Source organism: Atheta coriaria, unplaced genomic scaffold (assembly GCF_025399875.1).
Source record: "Atheta coriaria isolate IRGN ID8LTWV9N9 unplaced genomic scaffold, Caltech_Dcor_3.1 hic_scaffold_5_pilon, whole genome shotgun sequence".
NCBI lineage: Eukaryota > Metazoa > Arthropoda > Insecta > Coleoptera > Staphylinidae > Dalotia > Dalotia coriaria.
The window spans coordinates 1165987-1189357 of NW_027045447.1; the positions used below are offsets into that span (position 1 = coordinate 1165987).

At 34.4% G+C, this 23371-nt stretch overlaps 3 protein-coding genes and 2 long non-coding RNA genes across 5 annotated transcripts; 3 read left to right on the plus strand and 2 right to left on the minus strand.

The window, feature by feature from the left end:
* Window positions 1-529: 529 nt before the first annotated feature.
* LOC135792040 (transient receptor potential cation channel protein painless-like) lies at window positions 530-2963 on the plus strand. The gene is made up of 3 exons (XM_065302667.1): window positions 530-821; window positions 874-2118; window positions 2800-2963. Exons 1-3 carry the CDS (start codon window positions 530-532, stop codon window positions 2961-2963), a joined length of 1701 nt encoding a protein of 566 aa, XP_065158739.1.
* Window positions 2964-3058: 95 nt separating this feature from the next.
* LOC135791956 (trypsin-7-like) lies at window positions 3059-4277 on the minus strand. The gene is made up of 7 exons (XM_065302570.1): window positions 4201-4277; window positions 4074-4132; window positions 3928-4019; window positions 3733-3868; window positions 3567-3680; window positions 3355-3507; window positions 3059-3297 (listed from the first exon to the last, which is right to left on the minus strand). The coding sequence occupies exons 1-7, from the start codon at window positions 4247-4249 to the stop codon at window positions 3142-3144; spliced, it is 759 nt and encodes a 252-aa protein (XP_065158642.1). The 5' UTR covers window positions 4250-4277; the 3' UTR covers window positions 3059-3141.
* Window positions 4278-7302: 3025 nt separating this feature from the next.
* Window positions 7303-8382, minus strand: LOC135792041 (serine protease 55-like). Its single transcript, XM_065302668.1, has 7 exons — window positions 8337-8382; window positions 8211-8269; window positions 8065-8156; window positions 7870-8005; window positions 7708-7821; window positions 7515-7648; window positions 7303-7432 (listed from the first exon to the last, which is right to left on the minus strand). Exons 1-7 carry the CDS (start codon window positions 8380-8382, stop codon window positions 7303-7305), a joined length of 711 nt encoding a protein of 236 aa, XP_065158740.1.
* A 716-nt stretch (window positions 8383-9098) lies between these two features.
* LOC135792085 (uncharacterized) lies at window positions 9099-9725 on the plus strand. The gene is made up of 2 exons (XR_010548195.1): window positions 9099-9300; window positions 9415-9725. It is a non-coding gene; the product is annotated as an uncharacterized lncRNA (long non-coding RNA).
* A 3315-nt stretch (window positions 9726-13040) lies between these two features.
* Window positions 13041-19044, plus strand: LOC135792590 (uncharacterized). The gene is made up of 3 exons (XR_010548398.1): window positions 13041-13089; window positions 13251-13369; window positions 18924-19044. It is a non-coding gene; the product is annotated as an uncharacterized lncRNA (long non-coding RNA).
* Window positions 19045-23371: the final 4327 nt, after the last annotated feature.

The window sequence follows — 23371 nt, forward strand, 5'->3', positions numbered from 1 at the left end:
AATTGGAATTACGTCAACTATTTCTGTAATATAAATAAAACTGAAATAGTCAATGTTTAAATTTCTGGAAGCATCAGAAGTTTAGTTTCTACTGGTTTTTGTATAAATTTTGAGTATTCTCAATTCAAACATAGTTAGATTTAATAATTCGAAAGGAACTATTTTTGTACATTGTTGCAAAACTTAGATAATCACACGAAGTTCCAGGAAAAATTTTTTAAAGTTTAACGTGTGCTAAATATTTATATAGAACGTTACATATAATTATTTGCTTTAAATTCGTGCCACGCCTAAGGTACGAGAACTATAAAACTTGCTGCTTAACAAAAAATTCAGCAGTTCGTATCAAAACCTTTTCGCTGTAAGATTGAACAAAGATGTCTGTGCAATCAGTTAATACTGTGAGGTTTTTTGATTGTCAACGACTGGTAAGTACACCTTTTAGAAACATATCTCTGTATTTGTTTTAGTTTTTTATAAATCACTAATGCCATCGTATTTTTCTATTTAGAAACAAATTGTGGCAAAAATGCTAAAACCATTTAGAAAATGGTGGCATCGAAAAGAAAATCATCTAGATACATTAAAAGACTTCGTAGAAAATAACAAACTTTCAGATATCTCCGAACTGCTGGATGACTATCCTGATCTAGTCTCTCAAAAATTCCTCAATGGTTTAACAATATTAGAGGTAGCACTTTACGTATTTGCTGATGACGTAAAGTTGGAAACCTTCAAGGTATTAGTTAAGAAGGGTGGAAAACCCAATCAGACTTTTAAAGACTGGGGCTATAAATCTGCTTTGCATTTTGCTGCAATGGGTATGGTATAATGATTAATGTTGATTAATATTTTAATGCTTTAACTTGTTAGGTCGAAATCCAGAACTTTTGAGGTATATTGTTTCAAAAACGACGGACATAAATGCGACTTCTAACGGACAAAATGCTCTTATCATTCTCCTATCGGATGACGGGTGTAATATAAAAGACGAAGACCAAATATTGAGATGTGTTGAAATTTTGTGTGATAACGGAATTGATCCACATTGTTGCGATGAAAACAACAACACGGCTCTCAAATTTGCAAAATTAAATAATTATAGTGAAATAGAAAATTATCTTGCAGAAAAATTGAAAGCACTAGCTACTCCTAACAAGGAGAATATTTTTGTATGTTTGAATTATCTTAAAGTTAACGAAGAAGATAACTTCAGAAAATACCACACAACTTTAAAAAGTGAAGTCGTTGATACTATATTGGAAAAAACTTTTCTACAAATTGCGTGCACAAAAAACTTAATTAAAGTAGTTGATTACCTTATTAATGTAATAAACGTCGATCCTAGTGGATTAGGCAGTATTAACAAAACGCCTCCATTTATTTTGGCCATGCAAAAAGGCAATAAACAAATCATTGAATATTTCTTAAAGATTCAAAATTTCAAATTACCTGACAACACAATCTTTGAATTTTTAAAACCAATCCCTTGGAATGGTTTAGAGGAGAACAACCTCTCACTGTTTCAATTGATTTTTATTGAATCATACTTAGGACAGGAATTTGTGAATAAAAAAAATGACAAAGGTAACTATGCTCTGCACCATGCCATCAAATATAATGGAAAGAAGACTGTTCAAGCTCTTCTACGCGCTAAAGCGTCATTGGCAAATCGCAACAAATTAAATATTCTCACAATCACAGACATTGATTACGGTACCCTGAAGGCTCATCTAGATTCGTGCATTTGCATGTATAATCAAGAAGCTAATCACAAATTTGGATTTAAAGACATGAAACATTTATGCATTGACTATAGAACATTGCTTCCGTCCACTGAGATGGATATTGAAACGGGTGCTATTTTATACATGGCTAATAATTCCGAGCTGAAGCCACTCCTGAGTCATCCTGTAATCGATATTTTTCTAACCGCAAAATGGCACAAAACTAAAAATGTTTATTATATTAACTCATTTTTATATTTGGCACTTTGTGCTATTTGGATATGGTATAGTTGGAGTCCTTCCACATGGTTATATTTCCTTCTTTGGATTACAGTCGTTCTTAGATTTTTTAAACTTATATTTCATTTATATATAAAAGTTAAAAAATACGGTATATGCGCATTTTTTGAATACATTTATATGGAAACTTATATTGGAGCTTTAATGCTTGTTGCTTATTGTACATTTCTTATCGGTTTTTACCAGAAACCCATGTTTGCAATTGCATCAATTTCAGCGTGTGTAAGATTTCTATTTTTATTTGGATTTCATCCTAATTTACATTTTTATATCATTATGTTGAAAACGGTTACCGCAAATTTTGTGAAAGTTTTTTCATTTTTCTTTCCTTTAATATTGACATTTGCACTTTCTTTTCATTTGCTTTTCGAAAATTCAGACAAAAAGACAAATATGTTAAACTTTACAAATAAAACGACCTTTTTTGAAAATTATAGTGACTCGCTTTTAAGAACATTGGTCATGTTTTGCGGCGAAATTGGATTAGACTCTTTAGCCTTTAATGAGTTTCCGATATGGTCGCGTATTATTTTTATTACTTTCCTTTTCTTTATATCGGTTATCTTGATGAATTTAGTAACTGGTTTAGCAATAAATGACGCTCTAGTTATAACAAAAGACGCAAAAATATATTCTCTAATTAAACGTGCGGAAAATGTTGCATTTATTGAAATGGTTTCTTTAAACAAATATATGAGCACAGTTATTAAGATGTTGATATTACCAAACTTTAACAATTTTCGTTATTTACACGTGTATCCAAACTATAAAGGAGAAATTAGGTGGATAGCAAGTGAAGACGGCCACAAATCAAACGAACCACCCCAATCTTTTGCATTCTATAAAAACTTTTTCAACCTGGATCAATATAAGTTTGATAATAGCACATTGAAAGAAGCTGAATCTATAATTGAGGCAAATCAGTCATCTGCGTAGTTTGGAAAACTGTTCTATAATTAATTAATATGTTTATTATTAACCATGAATGAATTACAAAATGTAGGCGTCGTTGTGCTATAATTCAATAAATGTTTTGCTGTTGTACGATTATATTTTATTTTGCACACCTACTCCATCTACAAAAAGCCAAGTAACATCTGATTTATTTCTGTTATTAATTAGAGTTTTGAATTTGCTTGTTGATCCATCTAAGGTACATCGATACCTTGGTGAATACTCCAGGCAAACCTTCTTGGGCACACGGTTTCAATGACCAAGACACGACGCCAACTTGGACACCGTCAGCAAAGAGCGGACCACCAGAATCTCCCTGTCAAAATATCAACATTTATCTTTTAAAATTACTGTTTTCTTATTTAAGTCTTACACTGCACTGTCCCCGACCACCTCCGACTACACCAGAACACAACTGAATATCACTGTTTGTTTTCATAGTATCATTGTAAGTAGCTTCACAGACATCATCTTCGAATACAGTTAAATCAACTTTCAACAAATGGCGACTAACATTTCCACCTGTCTGCATAATTAGAAACAAAGTTTATATTTAACTATAAACTTATTAAATGCGGCACTTACTTGTTGAAAACCCCAACCTGCTAAAACAGACGATGCATTTTCAGGAGTGAGTGCCCATGGTTCAGGTAATTGCGCTGGTTGAGCATTGTCATCAAATTCAATAGATTCTTCCAACTAAAAACATAATTATTGCATCTCTTCAAAATACAAAAATTGTTAAACTTACTGTTAATATAGCAATGTCAAAGAAACCATGGGACTTACTAAATCCAGCATGGTACACTCTGTCTGATACTTTGATCCTGTTTCTAGTCTCCTGTAGATCCACAACGCCATATTGAATATAAAATTCATATGCTTCACTATAAAACCAACATTTATGATTAAATTTTAATAGTTTTTCTAAGTTAAGGAAACGTACAATCCTTGTACACAATGAGCAGCTGTCAAAATGTGGGTTGCGTCTAAAATGGAACCACCACAGTTGTGTCTTCCAAAAATTTGAATCGACACCTAAAATATCATAATAAATAAGCAAATATGATAATTTAAGGATAAATGTCTTACGATGTAAGGAAATTCACCTAATGTAGCCTGGGTTCCATTGACAATTCGGGGAGAGTCACCTGTTTTGAACAAATAATATTAAACTACCTAATTTTAAGATATAATTTCCCAAAATAAAAATGGTTACCTGAACTACCAGCAACACAAATCGATATGAGCACTACCAACTTATACATTGTAAGCAAAATATTAGTATTTATATAATAAACTAAATATTTCATAGAATTTCGTTAGGTTTATTGGGTATATATACTTTTGAAATACGTGTTAAAATTTAAATAAATTCATAACTTGGTGTTCACGAACATTTGCGAAATTCTTTCCTATCATGAACAATTCAGTTATTATGGAATGCTTGGTCGACAATATATAAATAAATTAAACACGTGGTAATGTACAAAAACGGTTACATGTATTCATAAGGAAATATGAATTATTTTATCAGTTAAATACTATTACTAATCTTACAATAGGAAGAAAAACATATTCAAAAACATGTTAGCACTAAACAACAAAACAAGGAAAATGATTGCAAAATTTTATCAGAATTTTGTATATTAATCAACAAGAATACAACTAGGAATAATAAAGCAGTCATAATAAAAAAGCAATCAATATATTATTTGTGTACAATTATTACATAATTATAATATCATTGCCTTTCATTATCAATGAAGTATAAGTTGAAAAAAATTATATAACATTCATTGCTACGCTTTTCTGTTTCAAACAAAAATATTCAATAAAAAATATTCCACTGGATAAAACCATGCCGCCCCCATACATAAAAATTCCAACTAAAATATTTTCAACCCTTATCGGGAAATATTCAGTTGTCTCCTCCGGTTTAATAGTGTATGAGAAATTCCTTTGGATGTAATCTATCAAACCTGTATCGTGCATGATCAATAAATGTTTATTAAAACCATCCCGCAGTGGCATTCCACGTGTCATTATCACCCACAGAAAGTAACTATAATACGATTGAGTTGCGTAAAATACAGGAGTTTGATCTTTTGTTAAATACTTCTTTTCGACTTTCATTGCGTATTGAACACGATTTTTAGTGATTACAATAACTCTCGGTTTGCCAGCAGCAAGAGCCTCAAAATGGCCTGTAAAGTCCTTCTCCTGCGTGATCACCCATTGTTTTAACATTCGTTCTATATAATATTCTTCACCATCACTGAATACAAATCTTGATTGTATACTTCCATAAACAGGAAGACCACTTTCGACGATATCCTGTGTAGTCTTCATTTGTTTTTCGAACAAAGGTTGCACTAGGAAGGAAGTGAATGTTCCTTCATACGAAGAAGAATAAATAAAACAGAATAAAATCCATGATAAGCTTAAAATTCTATGAATTGATGATACCGGTAATTTTACACTCTCAGAGAGCGCAATTGAAAGAACATAAAAAAAAACCTTTTGAAATTTCATCAAAAAGTGATTCATTTTTCAAAATTACCCTTCTACACCTTCCAAATATTAAATCGACCAAAACAAATCCGAAAAACGTAACAAAGAAGCATTTCCAAGCTGTAAGATTAAACATTCTAGTAATATCCAACCATGGAGATAGTCGTTTTGCTTTGGGAACGAATAAATTCAGCGAGGTATAAATTGTTGGTACTGATTGGTCAAAATATTCCACCATGACCGGGCCGCCGTATACCATTCCAAACATCATGTCTGCTTCCCGACGATATAATGCCCCCCACATGCAACATGATACGCCATCATTTATCATATAACCAAACTCAGTGTAATTGTGCCTGATGTAAATCAAAGTGAAGTTCATTTTCTCCGCTAGTATTCCCACTATTATAGGTTCTAATCCTTTGTTATTCTTTGAGAAAACATCAGTTATAAATGGTATCACATAGGGATTCACTATTGCATAATATGGACATCCTTCAAACTGATTATATTTTCTTTCAAAGACTTCTTTTATTGTGTTGTTTTGTAATGGTAATGGTAGCATTTCACACGATGTTAATATTTCCATGTTTATCAATGTGCAGTGTTTGTGTGATAATTTCTTTTGGGCGTGAATATTTCCATGTTTATCTAGGATTATTACACGAAATGCATACACTTGCCAAGCTGCTTCTGATATTCCATTCATATCTTCGACTTCTCCAGAGTAAATGATTAAGTATTTACCGTTGCTATCAAATCTTTTTGATTTACGCCAGTTTTCAAAAAATAGTTTCACATGTAGTACTGTTTCAGCTAGTATTATAATGTTTTCAGCGGATGTGTATTGATCTTTAGTTATTATGGATTGTATAGCGTTTATTAATATATCATTTTTTAAAGGAATTATATTCATCAGTTGCAGGAATAGCCCTTCATAGTTTTTTTCATCTTTTGGAAAAACAATCAATGAGGTTTTATTGTCTGTATTCATTGATTCTATAATTGTTTTCAAACAAGCTGTATTTGCAAAATTATCGTCATTCACAACAAGTATTTTATTTTGAACAACATTTAAATAAAATGTAATGTATATTATACCCAGATTTATTTTGAACATTGTTGGAATGATTGGGTATAAACTATCTATGACATAAACTTACTATATACCTAAACAAAATGAACTAAGGGGTGCGTGCAATTTTACATAAATTATTTATTGAAAGGACTGATTATTAGAATTATTTACACATTATACATGTTTTGAATAAGACTTTATATGGTTTTGTTTGTTCGTATGGATTATTAAATATTTGATTATGTATAGATACGTGCACTTGTGTGTTGCATTATTTATTAGCTCATGAAGTGGCCTTTTTATTATATAGTCGTCATATCAAAAAAAAATCATAAACTATATCATAACCACAAATAATTCATTCCTGCTTCAGTTTTAGGTTGTATACTTTTGCGACGTTTTATTGTTATTGTACTACGAGTAAATAACAGAACCCACTCAACCCAAACAGGAGAAAATAAAAACAATAGAGTGAAGCGAGAAGAACCTGAAGAGCTGCGACTAGATATTGAAAGAAGATGAATCAATAATTAAGGCAAATCAGTCATCTACGTAGTTTTGAAAACTGTGCTTCGTGAATGAATTACAAAATGTTGATGTTCTGTTTACAAAGTTTGAAGACATCGTTGTGCTATGATTCAATAAATGTTTTGTTGTTGTAGGATTATGTTTTATTTTAGTATACATATTCAAGTTGCAAAATGCCAAGTAACATGTGATTTATTTCTCTTATTTATTAGAGTTTTGAATTTGCTTGTTGATCCATCTAAGATACATCGATACTTTGGTGAATACTCCAAGCAAACCTTTCTTGGTGCATGGTTTCCGTGACCACGAAACGATGCCAATTTGGACCCGTCAGCATATAGCGGACCAGAATCTCCCTGTCAAAATATTAACGTATATTTTAATAAAATATTATTTTCTCTTCTAAATTCTACCGTGCAACACCAGAGCACAACTGAATTTCACTGTTCGTTGGCTTCTTATAATTAGTATAGGTGGCTTCATAGACATCATCTTCCAATACAGTTAAATCAACTTTCATCAAATATCGGCTAGTAATTCCATCTGTCTACATAATTAGAAATAGAGTTTCTGTTTAAGTATAAATTTATTAAATGCTGCACTTACTTGTTGATAAACCCAACCTGCTAAAACAGGCGGAGCATTTTCAGGGGTGAGTGCCCATGGTTCAGATAATTGTACGGGTTGGGCATAGACATCAAATTTAATAGATTTTTCTAACTAATAACACAATTATTGCATCTATTCAAAATACATAAATTAACTTACTGTTAATATAGCAATGTCAAAGAAAAGGTAAGTTCTCTTAAAACCAGCGTGGTATACCCTGTCTGATACTTTGATCTTGTTTCTAGTCTCCTTTAGATCCACAACGCCATATTGAATATAAAATTCATGTGATTCACTATAAAACCAACATTTATCATTAAATTTTAATAGTTTTTATAAGTTAAGGAAACGTACAATCCTTGTACACAATGAGCAGCTGTCAAAATGTGCGTTGCGTCTAAAATGGACCCATCACAGTTGTGTCTTCCAAAAATTTGAATCGACACCTAAAATATTATTATTATTAAAGAAGTATGCTATTTTAAGGATAAATTTCTTACGATGTAAGGAAATTCACCTAATGTAACTTGGGTTCCATTGATAACTCGGGTAGAGTAACCTTTTTCAATAAATAATATTAAACTATCAAATTTTAAAATATATCTTCACGTAATAAAAATGGTTACCTGAACTACCAGCAATGCAAATCGATATGAACACTACCAACTTCATTGTAAGCAAAATATTATCAATTATATAATAAACTAAATCTATATATATAAAATTTGCGGGTCACAGTGTTTGTTTCCATACTCCTCCGAAACGGCTTTACCGATTTTACCAAATTTTATATGCGTATTCAGTAGGTCTGAGAATCGGCTAACATCTATTTTTCATACCCCTAAGTGATAAGGGTTGTTCACCCTTAACTTTTTTAATTTTTGGACAAATTCTTTTGTTTTTATTTTTTATAATGTGGAATTAAAAATACATACAACCCTAAATTTTAGTTTTTATCACCAACCCCTATTTCTTTATAGCCATTTTAGTAATTTAATCATTTTTCATCCCGCTCAAAGAAAATTTTTATATGCGTATTCAGTAGGTCTGGGAATCGGTAACTTCATATCTCTAAGTGATAAGGGTTGTTCCCCTTAATTTTTTAAAATTTTGGTAGAAATTTTTGTTTTTATTTTTTTAATGTGGCATTAAAATATACATACAACCCTAAATTTTGGTTTCTTATCACCAACCCTATTTTTTATAATAAGTAAGTTACTTTTTGTCTACACTAAAATTTATCTAGAAACTAGAAATAATTTATATGGCAAAACAACGTTTGCCCGGTTAACTAGTATTTTATAAAATTGCATTTGGTTTATTGGGTATATATATGAGCCGTTTATTTTGAAAGTGACCTAACTCCGTTTTCAATTTTTACCGGTTACCATGGTTACATGTACAACTTCATGTTATTTATCAGTGACACACGTCAGATTGCTTATATTCAGAGAAAATACGGTACATTTTTACACATAGGTTTTACGAATTAATTGAATAACTGACCCGTGTGGTTTGAAAGTGGCCTAACTCCATTTATAGTTACATCAAGGTATTTACTATTGATAATAACGGAAAGCAGCGATGAAGGTAATTTCAATTAATTAGTATTTACAAGTCCACCTCATTTTGGGACAATTGCGTTAGTTAATTAACCTGTACGATTAATTAATATAAAACTTAAAATTTAATATTAAATTATAGAAATTATTACACCCATGAGGAAGAACCGAAGAAGACCACTTAGTTCAGATAGTGAAAAGATATAGTAATTAATACCTAATTAAAAAAAAGCGAATAAGAAAAAGAGTTATAAAACAATATTCCTCGTCAGAGGATGAAGATTCAAATAACAATGGAGAAAAGATTGATGCACCATATATCCAAAAAGTGCGAAAGATAAAACGGAATTCAGGAAAAAGATATTGCAGTTAAACCGGAAGTATTGTTCATGAAAAAAATTTCGAAACAAAGATTGTGGTTGTCGGAATGCGTGCACAAAAAATTATAATGAAGAAGAAAGAAAGAACATTTTTGAGAAGTTTTGGGGTTTGGCAGATTTTAACAAACAAAATGTATTACTTCACGAAGCTGTCTGTGAAACGAAGACGTTTTTTTTCTTCAATTTGAAACATCTTAAATTATGTTGAATGGACTTGGGCATCTTCAAATTTTATAATGAATCTGGCTGTTAATTTTGAAAGTGGCCCAACTCCATTCTTGATAAGGAAACGCACGTTATTTACTTAATAATTGCCACTATTTTAACTGGAACTTTAAATTTAACATCCTTAGATACGCTTAAGCAGTATGACTTCTTTGTATCTTATACGTATATTTTTAAATTCATTGAAACGCAAAACTTTCAATATCTCGATTTGAAGATAAATGGAGTTAGGCCACTTTCAAAATAAGCGGCTCATATATACTTCTACAAACGTGTTCAATTTTATATAAATTTTTATGATTGTACCGGATCTGGAAATACAACAATACGCTTAGTGATAAAGCAAGTCAGCTAGATATAGTACTATCGGTGAAACACCGTGCGACGCAACACACGACGAACTTTTGCACGAATAAAACATAATCACGACTGTACTCACACATTGTGTACTCAAAATACTTTACACCAGCACAACTATTACTAAAATATTAATTTTATGCATTTACATGTATTCTAAAATGTATTTATTAAATTGTTTTGTGATTTATATGGATTTTACAATTTTGTATGAGTTTTACATGTTTCGCCCTGTGGGCATCGTCAGAAAGTTTCACAAAAACTCAAAACAATTTAATAAATACATTTTATAAACATGGATTACGTATTCAAATTAGAAAATAATAAAATACATGTATTCTTTTATTATATAAATATTCCGCAAAAAATACTCCACTTGATAAAACCACACCAAACACGTACATAACAAATGCAATAAGAATATTATCCAAAGCAATCGGAAAATATTCACTGGTCTCATCTCGCTTCGGTGAAATATAAGTGTAATTCCGCTGATAATAATCCATCAAACCAGAGTCATGCATTGCTATCAAATGCCAATTAATACTCTCTCTGATAGGCATGCCTCGTCTCATCACCACCCACAAAAAGTAAGTACTTACACTTGTTTTATACAAAGCAGGTTGATGTGAACTGGTTAAAAACTTTTTCTACTTTCATTCCGTAGTGTACCCGCAGATGATTAGCTGGAACAACAATTTTTCTTGTGTCAATAACCTTCTGGAGATAATGCACAGTATCTTTTAAATCTATGAGCTTCCATGTCTTCAATAACTGCTGGCTGGTTTCATATTGGTCTAATTCAAACAGACTCCGACTTTGTGGTGATCCATAGGCAATCAAGCCATTATCTAAGACATCTTGAGTAGTCTCTATTTGTTTTTCGAACACTGGCTGTACCAGAAAGGAAATAAACGTGCTCTCATACGAACTTGAATAAATAAAACAAAAAAGTATCCAGGATAGGATTAAAAATCGATGCACTAAAGTTACAGGTAATTTTACACCTTCAGTGAGTGCGATTGCAAATAAATAGAAAAATGAATGGGAAATATCTTCACGGCTTGGTGCACATGGATCAATAATTGTATATCTTCTGATGGCAGTATGCAACAAAGTAAAGAGCACTAATGCAATAAAATAAGAGTTCCAAGCAAATGCACTGTAAATTTTTGTAATATCCAACCATGGTGATACTCTCCTTGCTTTCGGGATGTACAAATTCACATTTGTTATTATCGTTGGTGACGTAGCATCAAAATATTTTAGCATGTGAGGTGTGCTATAGACCATTCCAAACATCAAGTCGGCTTCTCCACGATATAATCCACCAAACATACAGCATGATACACCTTGAAGTACCAACACCCCAAATGTGCTGTAATTATGCCTGACGTAAATCATACTAAAGTTGAGTCTGTGCGCAATTATTTCCATTATATAAGGTTCTAATCCTTTGTTGTCTTTGGAGAATACGTTAATTACAAATGGAACTACATATGGAGTTGTCATCGCGGAGAATGGACATCCCTCGAAGGTTTTGTATTTTCTTTCAAGCACATTCAATACTCTGGTATGCGTATTGTTTATATCAAAAGTTTTACAATCAGTTAACTTCTCAGTAGTTGTTAATTTGCAATTTTGAGACGATAATTGTTTTTGTACGTGAATATTTCCATCTTTATCGATGATTATCACACGATATGCAAATATTTCCCATACAGCTGCAGAAACACTCTGAATATCTTCAACAGGACCGTAGTAAATGATTAAATACTTGAAATGATTATTATTACGAAAACTAGTTGTATTGGACCAGTTTATTAAAAAGTGGCGTATTTCTATTGCCATTGTAGCAATAATTATTATATTATTAATACGCACAGGTCTTTCAAATGTTATTGTGCTGATATTTTGCAGTATTATTTGGTTTGTAGGAAATCTTGGCAATACTAACATTTCTTTTTCGTATTCCGGCAGTGTAGTTAATTCTACGATCATTGTTGTTTCATCTTGGGCAATTAATATATCCAGGATGTGTTTAACGCAAGTTTCACGTTCGGTAATGTTGTGAATAAATTCTTGTGTAAATAAATTCTGAGTGTGTTTTAGATAACACAAAACAAGTAATATCTGAAGATTTAAGCTGCACATTCTGCTCCATGAGTGTTTGGAATGAAATTAACACAAAAGTTTACTTCTGAGGTTTGATTCGTAACGTTAATTCTCCAGAAAATATAGACTTTTTATTTATTCCGTATAAATAGTTCTAATAAACGTGTGTTTATCTATTATTTACGATTGAATGTTGTTATCGAGAAAGGAATTTGTTTCCCCAAGTTCTGAACGCAAATCATGTAATATGAAAAAAATAATAGTATTTAACGAAACTATTTTATTATTCATATACATATCTTTGTAAGTTATTATCATTTAAATCAAATTTAGTCGTTACAACTTTTTTTAACACGCATTTCTATTTACGATCAAATCTGTTAATTTAAAATGTAGATTGTAGATTGTAGATTGCATTGATCATGGTAAATTTATGTTGCTCATTAAACTATGTTCATGAGTGCGTGTTGTCATAGATTCTATTGACAAATATATGTAGCAATATAACACGAAAATAACTGGTAAGTGACCTTGTGATTCCAGTGCGCTGATGCGCGCTGCTATCGCAATCGGCATTCGCAGCGAGACTGCAGCGCGCTGCCTTGCAGTTCAGTTTGTTGTGGTCAACGGACAGCATGTCACTCTCGCGAGTCGATATGTTTGGTGATCTTATTCGCAAGGTCTCGTTACATATCTACCTGATGGGCACTTGCTCATCGGTTTCCGGTGTGCGCTTTGTGGTAAGTTTGGTAATTTGTTGTAGTTGCAACTGTAGTAGTAGTAGTAGTATTAGTGGTTTAAATATTTAGTATTGCTTGCATTCAATTATCAATTAGAAAAACAAGCAATATTTTGTGATATGTAAACAGTTTGTTTAATTTCTTTTTTGTTTACATTGTAGATGAGGTTTGTTACATTCATGGATACGTGAAAATCAGAAATCACTTCTTCGATCCTTGGGAAATTCGATAGAAAATGGTAAAATCGTCTGTCACTGGACGTAAAATGATTCTCCTTTAGGTAAGTTCATAATTTAATTATTTTTATTACCAAAATATACACCTAAAACGTGCATAGTAAAATATTATTCTTGTTTCTATTTTTGCGTGCTTAGGAGAATTTGTGTATAAACAACCTTTTTATCGTGTTCTTTTGATCTATCGTGTGTTGTTTCAATGTTCATAGCGTGCATTCAAATACGCGTCTAATGATTAAACTACGATTTTCAAATAATTAAATTTAAATGATTCCAACCTTTAAGCATTCGTATTGCAATACTAGATATTCTAGATTCTTAAATATGTGCTTTGGAAATACTCTGTATCTAGTGAACTAATTGACTATCTTAGAGTTTCTCCACGCCAGAATAAAGTTATAGAGTCCCTCTACACGATGAATGCCTTTTCAACCTTCTAGCCCTTCCGAAAGTGCGTTAAAATGCCCTTCAAAAATCAGCATTTTTAGGAAAATTTGAAAAGATAAGGTGTAAAACACCCTGTGTCTCCAAAACGAATTGACTTTCTTCAAGTTTCTCTACGCAAGAACAGAGTCAGGGAGTTTATCTACACGATGCATACGTTTTCAACATTCCAGCTCTTTGGGAAGTGCCCTAAAATGCCCTTAAAACTGAGCAATTTTAGATAAATTTGAAAACATAATGTAGAAAATACCCTGTATCTCGTAAACAAATTGATTTTCTTGAAGTTTTTAAACGTCATGTTAAAGTTCGAGAGACCCTTTACACTATGCATACCCTTTTAACTCTATAAACCCTTTGGAAGTGTCCTAAAATCCCATTCGAATATCGCTATATTTGTCAAATAAATTTCGTTTTTTGGTCGAATAACAGGGTTGAACTTGTTTAAATAAATATTATCTGCTCAAAGAACAGGGTCAAACTATTTTCGTTAAATTTTTTCGGTCAAATTTATTTGTTAAAAATTTTTTGGTCGAATAACCGGATCGAACTTTTTTTCATAAAATTTTTTTGGTCGAATTTTTTTGTTGAAATTTTTTCGATCGAATTGTTTTGTTAACATATTTTTGGTCGAAATTTTTACCTAAAATTTTTCGGTCGAATTTTTTTGTTAATTTTTTTTATCTAAAAACAGGGTCGAACGTTTTTACTTAAAATTTTTTCGGTCGAATTTTTTTGTTAAAATATTTTCGGTCTAAAAACAGGATTGAACTTTTTTTCATAAAAATTATTCGGTTGAATTTTTACGTTAAAATTTTTTAGCACTTTTAGTCGCGTTTTTCGACCTTTTACTGTAAGAAATATAATTATTTTATATTTTTATCTGATAGATAATTTTCCAATCTTCTGTAATCAACAATATGTGTAGAAGATATTCGTTGTCGAAAATTGTCGATAAAAACTATCAATTAATAATATAATAATAATTATTATAATATTATAATTTGATTTATTTATTTTGAATAAGTGTATCTTATTGACTTCTATATTTGGAGTTTTGAGTTATGTATAAACATTGCTATTTGTTTAGATAGGGTGGTACATGCGCACTCTCGTGTACGTGTGATACACGGACACAGCCATTTAAATGCGTGACCACTCACTGACACCTAGGCAATCGCTCACTGCCTCATATGCACGCCAAACTTTTTGAAGTACTTTGTATTTTCTTGAGGTGCAATAAAGTATTCACAGATAGCGCAACGATGCAGGTTGTAAATTAAAATATTCCTGCGAGTGAAAGTCGACGTGCACAGTTGTGGTGCTGGCACGCATCTGTTACTTCATGTGGCAAGTAATAATACTCCGTCGGGTATTCGTGTTTATCGTTGTCAATTCGATATATCCTGTTATATTTGATTGAATTTAGTGTTAATTGTCGTGTTTGGTCATTCGCTAAATATTTTTTCGCGGGTGTAACTTCGTAATTCAATATTTTGTGTGTTTATTACATTTTCGCGTGTACACGTGACCGGTTGCCGTCGGACGCCGGCCGACCGGCTTTGTGTGATTGTAAATAATATTGCAATTAACATTAGACTTCTGCAAACCATTTTTGTCTTCAGCAAAACTCGTAAGGTCAATGTGCTAAATGGTAACTATGCTCATTTAAATAATTGTGGTGAATAAGAGGATATTTAAGGCAAAGTTTGGGTTTGATATCTTGATATCTTGGATTGATATCTTGAACTTAACTTTGTGGAAATTTCTTTCAAGCATTCCGCAGAAAATATGAAAATGGGAATTCAAACTTTTTATTGCGAATATAACGTCGCTCTGAATACTTCATTATAGTAACATTTTACTCTAGGACCCATAGTTTTCCCGGAATTTGACCAAATGTGAAAATACTTCCCAGCAAAAAACTTAAAGTTGAAAATTTATAAGTTTATCAACTCAAGTTACAATAAATTGTTTTTTGGAGGTTTTTATTTTAGTAAAAATAATTTTTAGTGTTCACGGTTTTTATGGAAAATTGAAATAAATTGTTAAAATTGTTCATTGCTCAAATATAAACCGAAATAGAGTAGAAACAATACAGTTTCGAATTAAATATCACTTAAATATTTGATTTAAAATTGGTCAATCTTTTAACAAAAGATTTAAATTTTATTGCTTTATTAATTTTATTAATCTAAATTCCGGGACTTGTATCTGTATCAATCAGAGATGACACTAGCATGAACTAAAAATCATAAAATAGTATAGTTTATTTCTATATTTATCAGCAATCGCATTCGGCACGAGAATTGTGTTTGTTTTGAACACAATTTACACTTTCTTATCGCATTCGCCGCGCGCAATGTAGAGCATGATATTCTCAAGTGTTGTCGTTGCAATCCCCGCACGCCGCATGCAACATATTCTAGTTTAGTAATCTAAAGTCCCATCCCATCGACGCGCCGCCGGCTTTGCGCATATATTGCAATTCGCACACAAGGTCGCGTGAAATCGACGCACCGGCTTTGCGCATCTATTGCTTTTACCTGCTAGGTCACGCAGCAGGTACAGAGTCTTATCGTGAACCGTCGCATCGTTGCTTGCGCAGTTTCGGCAAGCGTTATCGATGGATTGCAGCCAGTTTCGTGCCGGTCGCTGGCGTGTTCAGACGTGATTCGCGCGACGCGTATCGTTTTATCGGACCATTTTCTACATTCGCATTATATTCGGTCATCAATCGGCTTAGTTGTAACGTGCATCTGCAGTGTTTTGTTAATGATTAATTGTGCGTATAATGTCAATAAATGTGTTTCTGTTCGCTTTTGATGTTTATACATCAAATTACAAGAATGCTGCGGTTTTATTGCCGGTTATTGTGTAACGTTATGGGCTGCTAGCTCATTTGGATACATATTGCTGCCATATTGTTTCCTGTCATTAGAAGAACCTTTCGTGTTTGAGTAAGTAACTTTTATCTGACCATTGCGATACTCAGCGCGGAATGTTGTATTTAGATTTCGGTTTAGTTCTACGTTTTATTGTTTTTCCGCAATGTTACCGAATCACAAAATTCTTTCTGGCGGAAAATTAAGAACGGGAATTTGAAGTTTTATTTGGAGAATCATCAATAAGACATTTTGCTTAACTTCTTATCTTCATAAAATGAATATATCACTTAAATATTTGATGTACCTAACATTTGACGATCTGTCAGCATAAAAAATCAGAATTACATGAATCGAATTTTAATTTTTAATTAATTTTGGCACTTAATCTAAATTCCGGTATGTTACTAGTTTAAAGTAAAAATCGTAAAATAGGCTTGTATTGTTTATTTTTATATTTGATAGCAAACGTGGGCATTCGACAAGAGAATTGTGTTTGTTTTGAACACAATTTACACTTTCTTTTTGCATTAGCCGCGAGGAATGCAACGCATGAGATTTCCCACTTGCAGTTTAGTGTACTCGTAGATCGCCGGTATCATGTCTATTGCAATTCGCGTACAAGGTCGCGTGTCATCGACGCGCCGGCTTTGCGCATATATTGCTTTTACCTACGTGATTCATGCAGCACGTACTAGTACAGGAACTGTCTCGTCGTTGTTTGTTTATAATTCAATTATATTTTTCGTTCAAATTTTTGCGTCGTTCATTAGATTGTATTTAGGTAGTTTTTTTTATCAAGTTCCACCGCGTGTTGCAATGACACAAGATCGCGTTTCAATCCGCTCCTCTCTACCACTTTTAAATTGCTAGATATTCGCAATCGAAGGAAACTTTTAAACACAATTTCAAATTTCTTACACCCCGAATTTTAATTAGTTTATTATTCTTGTCTTATCTTATAGAGAATTTTGCAAACTGTCATAATCTTTGATCGGCTGGGCGCTAGCGCTTTTAGTTTAAAAGATATTTGCTACCGAAAATTCTCAAAATTACATGATGCAGCATATTTTGCAATTAATCGCAATTGTACAGTTGAGTCTCATTCGGTGTACTGTAGCAGGGTAGCGATAAAAGTGACTCGTGTTCAGGATACCGTATGAGGCTAGCGGTAGATGTGACTCCCTTTCAGGGCACCGTACGAGGGTAGCGGTAGAAATTACTCGTGTTCAGGACACCGTACGAAGCTAGCGGTAAAAGTGACTCGTGTTCAGGATACCGTATGAGGCTAGCGGATTGATGTGCCTCCCTTTCAGGGCACCCTACGAAGGCAGCGGTAGAAGTGACTCGTGTTCAGGGCCCTGTACGTGGATGAATGTATAGCTGACTCTCATTTGCCCATTTTATCTTTGAATTTTTTTAGTATTTTAAATTTTCAATTTAACTAGCCTATCTTATTGAAAATTTTCCGTAGATTAAAAATTTTTAATCCGCTCCTCCCTAGCTTTTTAGTTTTTGAGATATGCCGAATCGAAGAACTCTCAAAAAATGAAAATGTTCACTTTTTAGCACTTCTAAACACGATTTCAAAATCTTTGTATCCCGAATTTTAATTATTTTCTTATATTATCTTATAGAGGATTTACCAAACTTTCATTGTTTTTGATTGGTTGGTCGCTAGCGCTTTTAGTTTAAAAGATATTCGCTACCGAAAAGGTTGCGTGCCGTCAACGTGCATTGCGCATCTAACGCAGCTAACGGTACAGTGCCTTATTGTGAACTGTCGCATCGTTGCCTGCGTAGTTTCAGCAAGCGCTATCGATGGATTGCAGCCAGTTTTGGGTCGGTTGCTGGAGTATATAGACTTGTTTCGCGCGACGCGTATCGTTTTATTGGACTTCTATTTTCTACATTCGCATTATATTTGGTCATCAATCGACTTAGTTGTGCCATGTATCCGCTGTGATTTGTGAATGATTAATTGTTCGTTTAATGTCCGTAAATGTTTTGTTTTTGCTCGCTTTTGATGTTTATATTTTAAATTACAAGAATGTTGTGGTTTTATTGTGTGACGTTGTCGGTCAATCGGATATATATTGCTGTCCTGTTATTTCTCCTCCTTATGAGGTCCTTTTGTGCTTGAGTAAGTAAATTTTATCTGACTATTTTGATACTCCGTACATAATGTTTATATTTTTCCGATATGTGAATATAATATTATTATATTATATGAAATGTTTTTGTTTTAACTTATATTTTCTTTTAATTACAGAACTTGGCGTACCCTTGCAATTCAATGAGCGCTACATTGGTATGTTTATAATTAAGTTATATTATTTGGTTAAATTTTTACTACATTTCACTTTCGTGTTGAAATATATCGCGAATTTTTTATATCGGTATCGTGTTTTTTTGCGTTTGCACGAGATCTTGACGGCTCAATAACTTCAGCGTGGCGCCTAGAAATGCAGAATTAAATTCTCGGTCGGGTGGTATTTGCTTGTTGCAGGAATTCGATCTGCATTCCGCGAAAATTTGCATTAAAATGTGATTTTTACCCTTTACCGGTGAAATATTTGTGTTTTTTTGTATTTTGCACGTGATCTTGGAGGCGCAATAACTTCAGCGTGGCATCTAGAGATGCAGAATTAAATTCTCCGTCGGGTGGTATTTTTTTGTTGCAGGAATTCGACCTGCATTCGGCGAAAATTTGCATTAAAAGTGTATCATTTTTTAATTTTTCACCCTTTATCGTGAAATCTTGGTATTTTTCGCGTTTGCACGCGATCTAGGCGGCGCAGTAGTTTCAGCGGGCGTCGTCGAGATGCGGAATTAAATTCTTTGTCGGGTGGTATTTAATTGTTGCATGAATTCGATTTTCAACCCGCAAAAATTTTCATATAAGTGTTATTTTTTCAACATTTTTCTTGAAATCTTTGTATTTTTCGAGTTTGCACGCGATCTAGGCGGCGCAGTAATTTCAGCGGGACGTCCAGAGATGCGGAATTAAATTCTTCGTCGGGTGGTATTTAATTGTTGCAGGAATTCGACCTGCAACCCGCGAAAATTTGCATATAAGTGTTATTTTTCAACCCTTTTTCGTGAAATGTATGTACTTTTTCGGGTTTGCACGCGATCTAGGCGGCGCAGTAACTTCAGCGGGGCGTCCGGAGATGCGGAATTAAATTCTTCGTCGGGTGGTATTTAATTGTTGCAGGAATTCGACCTGCAACCCGCGAAAATTTGCATATAAGTGTTATTTTTCAACCCTTTTTCGTGAAATGTTTGTGTTTTTTCGGGTTTGCACGCGATCTAGGCGGCGCAGTAATTGCAGCGGGACGTCCAGAGATGCGGAATTAAATTCTTCGTCGGGTGGTATATAATTGTTGCAGGAATTCGACCTGCAACCCGCGAAAATTTGCATATAAGTGTTATTTTTCAACCCTTTTTCTTGAAATCTTGGTATTTTTTCGAGTTTGCGCGCGATCTAGGCGGCGCAGTAATTTCAGCGGAACGTGCGGAGATGCGGAATTAAATTCTTCGTCGGGTGGTATATAATTGTTGCAGGAATTCGACCTGCAACCCGCGAAAATTTGCATATAAGTGTTATTTTTCAACCCTTTTTCTTGAAATCTTGGTATTTTTTCGAGTTTGCGCGCGATCTAGGGGGCGCAGTAATTGCAGCGGGACGTCCAGAGATGCGGAATTAAATTCTTCGTCGGGTGGTATATAATTGTTGCAGGAATTCGACCTGCAACCCGCGAAAATTTGCATATAAGTGTTATTTTTCAACCCTTTTTCTTGAAATCTTGGTATTTTTTCGAGTTTGCACGCGATCTAGGCGGCGCAGTAATTGCAGCGGGACGTCCAGAGATGCGGAATTAAATTCTTCGTCGGGTGGTGTATAATTGTTGCAGGATTTCGACCTGCAACCCGCGAAAATTTGCATATAAGTGTTATTTTTCAACCCTTTTTCGTGAAATCTTGTGTATTTTTTGGGTTTGCACGCGATCTAGGCGGCGCAGTAATTTCAGCGGGGCGTCCGGAGATGCGGAATTAAATTCTCCGTCGGGTGGTATTTAATTGTTGCAGGAATTCGACCTGCAACCCGCGAAAATTTGCATATAAGTGTTATTTTTCAACCCTTTTTCGTGAAATATTTGTGTTTTTGTGGGTTTGCGCGCGATCTAGGCGGCGCAGTAATTGCAGCGGGACGTCCAGAGATGCGGAATTAAATTCTTCGTCGGGTGGTGTATAATTGTTGCAGGATTTCGACCTGCAACCCGCGAAAATTTGCATATAAGTGTTATTTTTCAACCTTTTTTCGTGAAATATTTTTGTTTTTTCGGGTTTGTGCACGATTTAGGCGGCGCAGTATATTCAGCGGGGCGTCCGGAGATGCGGAATTAAATTCTTCGTCGGGTGGTATATAATTGTTGCAGGATTTCGACCTGCAACCCGCGAAAATTTGCATATAAGTGTTATTTTTCAACCTTTTTTCGTGAAATATTTGTGTTTTTTCGGGTTTGTGCACGATTTAGGCGGCGCAGTATATTCAGCGGGGCGTCCGGAGATGCGGAATTAAATTCTCCGTCGGGTGGTATTTAATTGTTGCAGGAATTCGACCTGCAACCCGCGAAAATTTGCATATAAGTGTTATTTTTCAACCCTTTTTCTTGAAATCTTGGTATTTTTTCGAGTTTGCACGCGATCTAGGCGGCGCAGTAATTCAGCGGGACGTCCGGAGATGCGGAATTAAATTCTTCGTCGGGTGGTATTTAATTGTTGCAGGAATTCGACCTGCAACCCGCGAAAATTTGCATATAAGTGTTATTTTTCAACCCTTTTTCGTGAAATATTTGTGTTTTTTCGGGTTTGTGCACGATTTAGGCGGCGCAGTATATTCAGCGGGGCGTCCGGAGATGCGGAATTAAATTCTTCGTCGGGTGGTATTTAATTGTTGCAGGAATTCGACCTGCATCCCGCGAAAATTTGCATATAAGTGTTATTTTTCAACCCTTTTTTTTTTGAAATCTTGGTATTTTCTTGAGTTTGCACGCGATCTAGTCGGCGCAGTAGATTCAGCGAGGCGTACGGAGATGCGGAATTAAATTCTCCGTCGGGTGGTATTTAATTGTTGCAGGAATTCGACCTGCAACCCGCGAAAATTTGCATATAAGTGTTATTTTTCAACCCTTTTTCGTGAAATGTATGTACATTTTCGGATTTGCACGCGATCTAGGCGGCGCAGTAACTTCAGCGGGGCGTCCGGAGATGCGGAATTAAATTCTTCGTCGGGTGGTATTTAATTGTTGCAGGAATTTGACCTGCATCCCGCGAAAATTAGCATAAAAGTGTTATTTTTCAACCCTTTTTCGTGAAATTTTGGTATTTTTTCGAGTTTGCACGCGATCTAGGCGGCGCAGTAATTCAGCGGGGCGTCCGGAGATGCGGAATTAAATTCTTCGTCGGGTGGTATTTAATTGTTGCAGGAATTCGACCTGCATCCCGCGAAAATTTGCATATAAGTGTTATTTTTCAACCCTTTTCGTGAAATATTTTGTTTTTTCGGGTTTGCACGCGATCTAGGCGGCGCAGTAACTTCAGCGGGGCGTCCGGAGATGCGGAATTAAATTCTTCGTCGGGTGGTATATAATTGTTGCAGGAATTCGACCTGCATCCCGCGAAAATTTGCATATAAGTGTTATTTTTCAACCCTTTTTCGTGAAATCTTGGTATTTTTCGAATTTGCACGCGATCTAGGCGGCGCAGTAACTTCAGCGGGGCGTCCGGAGATGCGGAATTAAATTCTTCGTCGGGTGGTATTTAATTGTTGCAGGAATTCGACCTGCATCCCGCGAAAATTTGCATATAAGTGTTATTTTTCAACCCTTTTTCGTGAAATCTTGGTATTTTTTCGAGTTTGCACGCGATCTAGGCGGCGCAGTAATTTCAGCGGGGCGTCCGGAGATGCGGAATTAAATTCTCCGTCGGGTGGTATTTAATTGTTGCAGGAATTCGACCTGCAACCCGCGAAAATTTGCATATAAGTGTTATTTTTCAACCCTTTTTCGTGAAATATTTGTGTTTTTTCGGGTTTGCACGCGATCTAGGCGGCGCAGTAATTTCAGCGGGCGTCCGGAGATGCGGAATTAAATTCTTCGTCGGGTGGTATTTAATTGTTGCAGGAATTCGACCTGCAACCCGCGAAAATTTGCATATAAGTGTTATTTTTCAACCCTTTTTCTTGAAATCTTGGTATTTTTTCGAGTTTGCACGCGATCTAGGCGGCGCAGTAATTGCCGCGGGGCGTCCGGAGATGCGGAATTAAATTCTCCGTCGGGTGGTTTTTAATTGTTGCAGGAATTCCACCTGCAACCGCGAAAATTTGCATATAAGTTTTATTTTCAACCGTTTTTCGTGAAATATTTGTGTTTTTGCGGGTTTGCGCGTGATCTAGGGGGCGCAGTAATTTCAGCGGAACATGCGGAGATGCGGAATTAAATTCTTCGTCGGATGGTATATAATTGTTGCAGGATTTCGACCTGCAACCCGCGAAAATTTGCATATCAGTGTTATTTTTTACCCCTTTTTCGTGAAATGTTTGTGTTTTCTCGGTTTTGCACGCGATTTAGGCGACGCAGTAATTTCAGCGGGGCGTCCGGAGATGCGGAATTAAATTCTCCGTCGGGTGGTATTTAATTGTTGCAGGAATTCGAC

Excerpts from the sequence above, each read along its gene's own strand:
- LOC135792040 (XM_065302667.1), top strand. The coding sequence starts at position 530 with ATGCTAAAACCATTTAGAAAATGGTGGCATCGAAAAGAAAATCATCTA. Across the intron at positions 822-873 it reads TTTGCATTTTGCTGCAATGG|GTCGAAATCCAGAACTTTTG; the intron begins GTATGGTATAAT and ends TTAACTTGTTAG. Across the intron at positions 2,119-2,799 it reads TATAAAAGTTAAAAAATACG|GAGAAATTAGGTGGATAGCA; the intron begins GTATATGCGCAT and ends CAAACTATAAAG.
- LOC135791956 (XM_065302570.1), bottom strand. The coding sequence starts at position 4,249 with ATGTATAAGTTGGTAGTGCTCATATCGATTTGTGTTGCTGGTAGTTCA. Across the intron at positions 3,869-3,927 it reads GCTCATTGTGTACAAGGATT|TGAAGCATATGAATTTTATA; the intron begins GTACGTTTCCTT and ends TTGGTTTTATAG. Across the intron at positions 3,508-3,566 it reads CAGGTTGGGGTTTTCAACAA|ACAGGTGGAAATGTTAGTCG; the intron begins GTAAGTGCCGCA and ends CTAATTATGCAG.
- LOC135792041 (XM_065302668.1), bottom strand. The coding sequence starts at position 8,382 with ATGAAGTTGGTAGTGTTCATATCGATTTGCATTGCTGGTAGTTCAG. Across the intron at positions 8,157-8,210 it reads TAGGTGAATTTCCTTACATC|GTGTCGATTCAAATTTTTGG; the intron begins GTAAGAAATTTA and ends ATAATATTTTAG. Across the intron at positions 7,433-7,514 it reads TTGTGCTCTGGTGTTGCACG|ACGGGTCCAAATTGGCATCG; the intron begins GTAGAATTTAGA and ends CGCTATATGCTG.